The sequence below is a fragment of the Corvus brachyrhynchos genome, unplaced genomic scaffold, assembly GCF_000691975.1.
Source record: "Corvus brachyrhynchos isolate BGI_N302 unplaced genomic scaffold, ASM69197v1 scaffold363, whole genome shotgun sequence".
Classification (NCBI taxonomy): domain Eukaryota; kingdom Metazoa; phylum Chordata; class Aves; order Passeriformes; family Corvidae; genus Corvus; species Corvus brachyrhynchos.
The window spans coordinates 584,827-594,724 of record NW_008237404.1 but is presented as its reverse complement, the minus strand read 5'-3'; the positions used below and the strand labels follow the sequence as shown (position 1 = coordinate 594,724).

Sequence of the window (9,898 nt, the reverse complement as noted above, 5' to 3'; positions counted from 1 at the left end):
AGAGTGTGAACTAATAATCAGATTTCTCAAGGGCTGTAGTGAATAACAAAATAAAACCAGCGTTACATTTCAGCACCTTTAAACATGTAACAAAAACCAGTGCTCTGTGTACACCAAAAATGAGTTACTGGATTGTACTACTGCCAATGTTTGTGGAAAAATATATATATATGTACATACACAAAGGCACACACGCATGGGGAAAAAAAGAAACTCAAGCATTTAGACATCTGAAAACAGTTTTGGTGTTCAAAAAGAAATCATAAAACACCATATAATAATGTTCACAGATTTTATATCATCCACAAGCATTTTTCATTAAACAAAAGATGAGAGGCTCTAAAAAAAAAAGTAAATTAAATATTTCATTCTTCTATAATAAAGTAAATGCAATCAATGCATGACATGACATGGCATGTTAAATCAAGTATCATTATTCAGCATTAAAATAACTGCACCAGTTTACAGGTACTAAACTATCCTTTAAATGTTTACAATGTGATGCTGCAGCAAATTTATAATCAGATCCAGCTGATAGGAGTATTACTATGAGTGACATGAATGTCCACAGAACACAAAAGAATACAGATATGCTTTGGAGCAATACCTCCAAAGTTAAACTTCCACCCCATCTCCCATTTCATTGTATGTCCAGTCTTAGGATTAGTACATTGAAAACTGACATTACCCTTTCAGAAACATTACATTAATTGAAATAAATCTAATAAGGAGTTATAATTACAGGCTTCATCTAACAGAAAGCTAAGCTTTGGTTATATAAAGTGCAGTTCAATAATATGCCAATTAATCACAATGTTGTGCACACATCTAATTTTTGCAGCTCAATTTCCTTGCAAATTCTAAAAAATATTCAGGTTTTACAGTTTGCTTAACAGCAGGCTCAGTTAAGAAAAAGGTCCCATTTAAGTAAATTTCAGTTCTAAGTACCTTGCTACCATCCACCTTTGTGCACTACACTTCTAAACTGCTTGGCACCATGTAACCTCTTGGATGTTCCATCATCTGCACAATTGCATTTGTATCCTGTCACATGAAACACCTAAACTCTTGACAAAACAGTCCCCTAACCTCTTCAAATCATTTATACTTTTTGTTGTATGAAGTTTTCAAGTTTTATTATGATACAAGCAGTACATTCCATCACTCTCATAGCAACTTCTGAAGTAAACCTATCATTGGGAATCTGTGGAAAAGGAAGTAAGTCAGGATACCTAGTTTTTAAGCTATCTACTCCATAAGCCTCCAATGTCTGAACGTCATTTGAAAGTCCTTCAAGTTGCTGACTGTACTCCTCTATTTTTTGTGCAAGGGCTGCTGGTTTTACGTCTTTGTCTGACTTGCCCTTCACAGCGTAGTCAGCTGCAATCAAGGCTAGTTTAGTAGAAAGGTAGCATTTAAAGCACACCCATTCATTGGCATTTTTATGAAGGTCATTTCGTGCAGCTGAAAAGTTGGCTCGGGCCTGCCTAAGCCATCGACGTGCCTCCACAGGATTGCCAACGGACCTGAACGTAGGTGGGACAAAAAAGCGTTGGGAATATGACGGCCCTGTGGAAGAGGGACACTTTTCTTTATACTGTTGCCTTTCAGATTTGTGGCTTGTTGCTTCCTGATTCCATGAAGTGTAAAATCTCTGAAATGAAAATTTATCTGACTGAAATCGAGAAGCAGAGGATGAAAAAGGCCTTCTTGAGGCTCTGTCCATATTTTGATCCATAAAGGCCTGTTTTTCCATCCTGTTAATCTCATTCTGTAAATGTTTGAAAACCTCATTAGCTATATCAAGATTCTCTGCATTTTTATCTGGATGCCATTTAAGATATAGCCTCCTAATAATCTTTTTTCTTTCAGATTCTGGAAGCTTCCAAGCCTGTTCAATCACAGATGTCACTTCTCTTAATATTTCTGGCAATGAGTTTGACTTTATCTTTTTCGGAGAGTGGTGTTTTGAGGACATTGTTTTGTGGCTCTCTCTACCAGTGAAGATAGGTGGAATTGCCCTCGGTCCATGTGCTGGAAATTCTGTAGGACTTGTTGGGGTAGAAGGTGTGCTATCCCTGCCTTGAGAACTTTCCTCTGGTCTGGAAAATTTGTACAAGTCAAGGGAGCTCACTATTTTATATTCACTATACCCAATATCAATCTGGTAAATCTTCCCTAGAAAACTGGGGCTTTCATCATCTTCTCTTTCTACTTCTTGCACAATGATTGCATAGGTGTAAGTAGGCTGATATGATCCATATATATCACCACCTTCAGAATCAACAAGGTAACCAACATATTCACCAGGATAAAATACATTCATTGGATCCATAAGAAGTGTATAGTGAATTTCAGCTGGTATAGGAGTGCCAGGTGTTGGTAGTTCAAGTTTTGATGGCTCAGAAGAGTCATACTTCACTCCCAAACTGTCAAGCTTCTCACTGATCCGATAAATATCATTACAACCCAGCATGGCAATTAAATATGAGGTATCAGAAATCAGGTTGTCAGTTGCAGATTTTAAGGTCATGGCTAATGCTAAGAGGAAATTTATGTCCTTGCTGTCAGAATGCTGTATGTAAAGCAGTATTACTGCGTTTCCGTATCTCTTCAAGAAAGCGAATGTTTCACTTTTGCTGTGGGGAATAGGAGCAAACCCTTTAACTCTTAATGTTGTTTGCAACTTCTCAAAGCAGGAAACTTTCAAACCTTCTCGCAAAGCTTTGCAAAGTCTTATTGCTTTTTCTTCATTAGCCAGAAAAGCATTGTCATTTTCATGCTTCATAATCCTAATGAGTCCTGTGATGAATTGCTCCGAAGACAACAGTAACTGTAACCTTCCCTGCAAAGAACATAACGCTCCAAACTGACAAATTTTGGGAGACTCCTCATCCAACTGTTCTTCAAGAATACTGCTAAGTAAGCGAGGCCTCAGTTTCTGAGGGAATAACATTATCAATTTAGTGTGAAAGCCATGGTCTTTGCCTAAGTAGCACTGGCTAAGATCAACAAGCATCTGCACACCAATGTTACCTTGGATTCTGCTTTTGTAGTGGGGTGCATCGTCAAAAACTAAGATACTAGACTTTACCAACCTGCCATCTTGACTGGGAAGGTAAAGGGCAAAATCTCTCATATTCTCAAGGTCATTCCTAACCTTTACAGAATCATTCTGAAGACTTTTGAACAGGCCTGAAACTACTCTTTTAACTGTGCGCATTTCATTAGGATCCAACTGCTTTCCTTCTGAGCTCTTATATATGCGACCTAGAACTTCAACATACTGCTTTGTTGAAATAATGTCTTCAGTACCCAAATGTTTGAATAACTGATGGAAAGTACCAAGTTCTAAAGGAAGTTTGTAAAGATAAGGTTTAAAATCAGATTCATACTCAAGGTTTATTACCACTTCTTCAGGCTTTAGGAGCTTCCAACCTTCTTCCACCATTACAAAAGAAACTCCTCGAAGCTGAAAGCGGAATTCCCTCTTCTCTGTACTAAGAAACTCATAAATGCTTCTTAGGACCTTGGCCCTAGTTTTCACCATGTCCTCATCCAAAGTTGTTATATTGCATATGTTCCTGCAGTTATTGATAACTTTGTCCAGAGGAGGGTCCAAATTAACATTCAGCATGGTTAAAACTTGCTCAAGCTGTTCTTGTGCACCAAGACTACTCCCCTCTTGCTCTTTGATGCTTAAAGGTGTTGCTTTCTCAGGAAGAATGGGACACGATGTCCAAAGCAACTGTAACACATCGGTCTGCTTGAATTTAGGATTCACCTGTGCCCCATTGAATCGTATAAGAGGAAGTGTCCCATTAACTTCTTGATACTGAGGATGAAATCTCACGAATTCTGCTGGAGCTCGTTCAGGGCACAGAAAAGGAATTAAAGACAATTCTTTCAGAAAATTTCCTGAAAAAAGGTCAGTTCTTTCTTGAAATATATGATGGAGGAGAACATCGACAGTATTCTGTAGTGTTTCTTTAGACCAGTTTTCTGTATTTGCTCTCATGCTGATCTCCTTAGCAAACTGCAGTAACTGCTGCTGTGAAATGATGAATTTCAATCCGATATGTCGTAGAAAAGTTACCCATGATGGAAGGAACACAGCTTGATTTTTTGGTTTTGTAAGTTGCTCTAGCTTCTTAAAAAAATCTTGAGGTATAAAGAATTTTTCAGGAAGCATAACTTCAAAGACTTTTACAGTCCTGTCATAAAAGTACTTTGCAGGTTTTAGCCTATTGCTTGCATCATGAATGATCAAAATGCTTTCAAGCTTTTCAAACAGCTGTTCTTTCATTTCTGAAGTTTCTTCAATGCTAGTTAGCCTATTCTTTAAGTAGATCAAATGTTCTAATTTTGCATCATAAGACAGACTTTCAATTTTTGGCAAAAGATGTTTCAAGTACACTTCAAGATCATCTACAGAGACACAACCAAGCATAGTATACAAATCTTTCAAATGAACCTTCTCCTCAAGAAAAGCCGATGAAGTCGACTGTGTCCATCTGTCTACTTCTACTGATGGGATGCTTTTTGTGAGGACGTAACATGTCCCATATTTTGCAATGCTGATGTATCGGCCACTGATTGATTTGTAACATGGAAGAGACTTTAAAATTTTAATGTCATCCTGAGATGTCAAATGACATAAGTTGCAATTGAAGTACATTAGGAGAGCCTCAAAGTCACTTTCTGCTAACTTTTCAGTCTTAAAAGTTGATGTCTGTACCATATATTGTATGGCTTTCAGAATGCTTGAGGGATTATCTATGTTTGCTGTACGTCCTGACAACAAAGGCACTAAAGCACTGTCTTTGGAACAGATTTTGTTCAATGCCAGCTGAATACAGCCTGTTTTCATTAAAGCATGGAAGACTTTATCACTCTGAGCATTTGGAAAGACAGCTATATGCATAATGCTGAGTGGCAGCAAAACATCACACTCTGGCACAACAAGATGATTGGCTGAGACAGTAAACTTTACACCTGGAAGCAAAGTCCAGTCCTTCAAAGTTTCAATAACACCATCAAATTTTACTTGCATATCTTCTTGCTCTTCTTTAATATTTAGAGACTCACTGATAAAATGCCAGGCACTTTTAAGCCAAGATTCACTTGCAAAGTTTTCCTTCCATTTCACACAATTTCTAGTTTTATATTCTCTAGGCAGCACAGATGATAACAATTCAGCAAAACTTCTGATATCAAAGACTTTTGCTACTTCACTGCTGAGCAGAATATTGTTGTATCTCAAATACAGTGTGTTCATAAAGAGATCCTTCCGAGACGGAATCAGTTCATGGTATGTTGTCAAGAACTTCGGTCGCTTTGAATCAAAAACTTGCAAAACGTTGTCAAGAGTAATAAGGAGTGGCAAACCTTCAATTTGGATTTCATTTTCTTCTGCATCTTTGAAACAGTAGTCAACCAGGAGTTTGAGGCTATGGAAGAGTTTCAAATTTGTCTGCTGAAGACGACAGGGTAACTTTCCAATGTGGCAATTAGAGTCTGGAAAAGAAAATGTCATCAAAAACAATCGGACATCAGCGGGTGTCACATAGGTGACAGGAATATCTGCATCTACCAAACAGTGGTAGAGATTTGCAGTCTCATCACAGTTATATACCAAATTAAATCCAATTTCCAAGAGTAAATGCTTTAGTCTGTAAACATTTTCGGCCACTGTCTTTCGTGTTGTGATGTTGTATTCTGTATTTTTGAGGTGCTGCAATTCATCTTGTAGCAAATTGTCAAAGAATGGTCTGCCCTTGTTCACAGTAGACATGTTAACCCATGTGATGATAACAGCAGAATGCAAATCAGAACCATCAACATTTGGAGCTCTCATAACAGGTAAAAGACGCTTCAAATCTTCATAAATGCAACTGTAAACTGCTTTCACTAAGCAATACCAATCTGGCTGAATATCAAGTCTATTAACTGGAAAAAAGGATAAGAACTTTTTTAAAGTGTCTTTCACAGCATGAATAGGTGTGTTTTGCAGCACTGATACCGTAGGGTCAGTGCCTGGAAAATACCTCTTCTTCAGCTGAATCAGCAGTTCAACATAGGCCGGTGCTATCAGCGCTGTCATTAGACTACTATTCCAGTCACTTCTTACTCCAACACCATTGTCATCACGCCACAGATTTCTTCTTGCAGAGTCCAGAGCAAAGTGTCCATTCACATGGAAAGGCAACCCAGTTTCTAATGATAAGGGTAAGAAACAGAATGCTCTGTGGGGTTTTTTGTAATTATGAGTAATGCAAGCTGCTACTCCACCACGAGGGAAAAGAGTTATGTCCTCATTCTTGTGGGCTGAAACCACACTTTTGGATACCTTTTCCATGGCAGAAAAGCCTGACCTGTTACAAATTAACCAAGTTGTGAGATTTCCTTCAGAGTCTTCAGTATCCATTGAATAAGTAATCTGCTGTACAGGTATTTCACTTAGCTGCTTCTTTTTAGTTACACTGTCAATCACAGATGCATGGAATTGCTTTCGTTTCAGTCTGTCTCCATCAGTGATTTTGCCTTGTACGGAATACAGGACATTCAGTGCTCCTGTTGTTTTTTCTATCTCACAAATAGAAATTTTTTCCATATGGTTCAAAAACATTAGGAGTTCTGCTCCATCTGTGCGCAGCTTATCCAAAAGATTTTGGACCATTCTGTCTGAGCATGGAACTGATGAAATTTCTGATACTTTTGCCATTTCTCCATTTCGAAGAGGAAACCTAAACATGGTACAATTGTCCAGTTTAAAGTGATCTCCTAAGTAGAGGTCCAGTACATCTGAGAACTGTGTTCTGAAATCTGCATCTAAATCTCTAAACATGCGGCCAGGACTTGTTGATGTTGAACCTGGTGCATATCTTGCATGAGGATCAAAAATGCAAAGTATATCATTGCCAGACAGGAAAGAAGGGCAATCAGTAATGTGATAAACAGAATTGAAACCTATACCATATTGTCCAGTTTTACAGGGATTTCCTACTTTTGTACCTTTTCCAAGGTTCTGGATTCCCCGAATATCGTCTTCTGTAAAAGGCTGATTGTTGTAAACACACAGTGCTGGTCCTTGAAGTGGTGCCCATTTCTCATCAAATATTCTATCGGCTGGATGCTGTCTAGGATCAAACACAAAACAGATCTCCGTAGCTTTTGCATCATCTGCATTCTGAAGGAGCTCTTTCAGCATTTCTTTTTCTGAAGGGTAAGCATTCAGAATGCTTTTAATTCTACTAGTCAATTTTTCTTTCTGGCCAAATTCTGTTCCAAGGGTAGTAAAACAGATATTTGATGCATATCTTTCTAAAGCTTTATGGCGTTTTGGTATTGCTCCAAGCTTCACTGCAACTTCTCTTGGAATATCGCCATGACAGTATTTAACAGTTGTGTCTTTGACTTTAATCCATGGACAGTCATTGTAACACAAAGATTTTGCAGGCAGAAGGGCAAGATGAGTATCTGGCAATAAAATCTCACCATACTTTTTCTCACAAAATTCCTGCTTCTTCTCTCTAATGAGGCCCCATATTCCTTCACTAATTATTCTCCTGCAGAGCTGAAAGTTGTCTTCTGTTAGTTGTTTGGTCCCTCTTTCCTGATTTATTAATTCCAGAACTACAGCAAAGTCTTCAACTGTGAAAGCCTGTCTTACACCCACACTTTCAAACAGCTCACGGAAACTATTTTTGTATTTGTTAGGCAACTGATAGAGATAGGGTGCTGCTTCAAAATTCAAATGAAAAGACACTTTTGATGGATCAGCATACACATTCTCAACCAAAATAAAACTACTGTTTGTTAGCTGTTCAATTATCATGGCTTTTGTTGATTCACTCTCTAACATTGCTTCATGCAGGTATTTGTAACAAGCATTAGTGATATTTTCTTGATACAATGTGATTCCATCAAATGACTTTGCAACTTCTTCTAACTGATTTATTACTAAATTAACAGCTGGTTTCTTCAGTAAACCCAAAAATTCTTTGACAGCTAATGACAGAGTACCACAACCTTTAAAAGAGTGGGAATTTTCATTAAGAATTGGTTGTGTGAGGCAAACTATATCTTGATGATCAGCAGTGTAAAGATCATTTGCTGAAAACATCGCTTCAGGCTGAAAATCACTGCCTTTCCAGTGCAGTGAGAAGCCTGCTGGTTTGCTAAGGAAAGGAAGGAAAGGAATGTTTTGACATTTTGCAGCAAATTCTTTAGCTCTAGGATCTCTAGATTTTAGTTTTTCATCAATAAGACTCAATATAATACTGCTCCTGAGACAAGCTGCAGCATGATCGGTCTTGTTAATTTCAGCTACTGACTCTGCACGTTCTATCAGATCTTCCCATAAAATATCATCTTTAGCCATTCCCAGCTGAACAAGTTTAACCAAAATAACAGGGTTAAGATAATCCTGAGTGGTACCATAAGGGAATCTTCCGTCCTCAGCATCATACAACTTTGCAACTCTTCCTTCAGGATGGATCAGTCTTGATGGTGTAACTAATGAATGTCCATCCAATGAACAGGGAATACATGGAGTAGCATGAAGAATTCCTGAGAACTCCTCAACTTTTTCATTGAGAACGTAACGCATCAAAGGATCACGCAGCTCTGCATCAATCTCCTGAACATTAGGGAAAAATACCTCAGAAAAGAACTGTTTCTCAGAGAACGTGTTCTCCAATAGTATGTATTTGCATCCTGCTTCTTCAAATCCTGTCTTTACCCAGGATGGGAGATCTACAGCACACAGATTTTTGGATCCAGTTTTTTTAAGGTACTTCAGAAAGATTTTGAAGGCTGACGGCCCAACATCTGGCCGTTTCAGTATGGAGTCATCTAAAAACCTTACATTCTTCATGGAGACCCAGGACGAGCCATCAGAAAACACTTTGATCCCTTCTTTGCTTTTCATATGAGCTATGTCCTCATAAAACCCTTGACAAATAACAGAAAAATCATCATGAACTGAATTAGGATCTGGCCACACTGCAGAGTAACTGTAGTCAACTAGCTCACCATTGATTGCCATGTCACGTAAAACACAAAGGGCTTCTATGTAGGCTTTCACAATAACATGCCTCATGAATACTGTATTCCATCTTCCTTTTGTGTCTGTTTTCCAGATCTCTTTCCGATTTGAAGTAACTGCAAAGCAGCCATTTATGTGAAGAGGTAAGCCTGTTTTTATTCGCAGAGGTAAATAGCAAAATACTTCACCTATGTTGTTGCAATTAGGTTTCACAATCCATTTTTGATCCTGGGTTTCAGACAGCAACACTCCTACACCACCACAGGGAACTAGGCCTAGTCTTCTTCCACTTTCGTGCAAAGAAAATTTCAAAGCATCTCCAACATCCATGCAAGAACATATCAGCCACGTTGTTGAATCTACTGTTTTCTGTGGCAATTCATCACCTGATCTTTTCATCTGTCCTGATTTAGCCATTTCAAAGAAAGCAGCTGGATCATCTTCAGTACCTCTGAAAAGTGGAGACTGTAAATCAGCAATCCGCCTAAACACATGGTGAAATTCTTCTACTACTATCTGTAGGATACATGATGACTTTGGTGTTTCAGTGGGAAGCTTTTTAGTACTGCTGCTGCAGACCTTCATGAGTTTAGCTGCTTCCTTTAAAACACTTACATTTGGTGCAGTCAAGGCTTTGGAAGAACACTGATTTTTTCTGATAGTGACAACATCTTGTGCCACGCCAGGATCATCTGCTTCAATTTTCAAGTATTTCAAAACCATTGAATTTACACTCTGAGCAAATATTATCAGTCTGTGACCGCAAATGCTAAATTCATCCACAAGAGAGTAAATGTCCGCTGTATTGTAAGATGCACTGCTGACTTCACTCACTTTAGCTTCCTGCTG

General features: G+C 38.3%; 1 protein-coding gene across 1 annotated transcript in view; it reads right to left on the bottom strand.

Moving 5' to 3' along the window:
- Nucleotides 1-6: 6 nt before the first annotated feature.
- SACS (sacsin molecular chaperone) overlaps nucleotides 7-9,898 on the bottom strand; it is a 29,267-nt gene continuing 19,375 nt past the window's right edge. Inside the window, exon 8 of the mRNA XM_008630979.2 lies at nucleotides 7-9,898. This exon is cut by the window's right edge and continues 6 nt beyond it. Within this exon, the coding sequence (XP_008629201.1) occupies nucleotides 1,103-9,898 (8,796 nt within the window). The 3' untranslated portion in view covers nucleotides 7-1,102.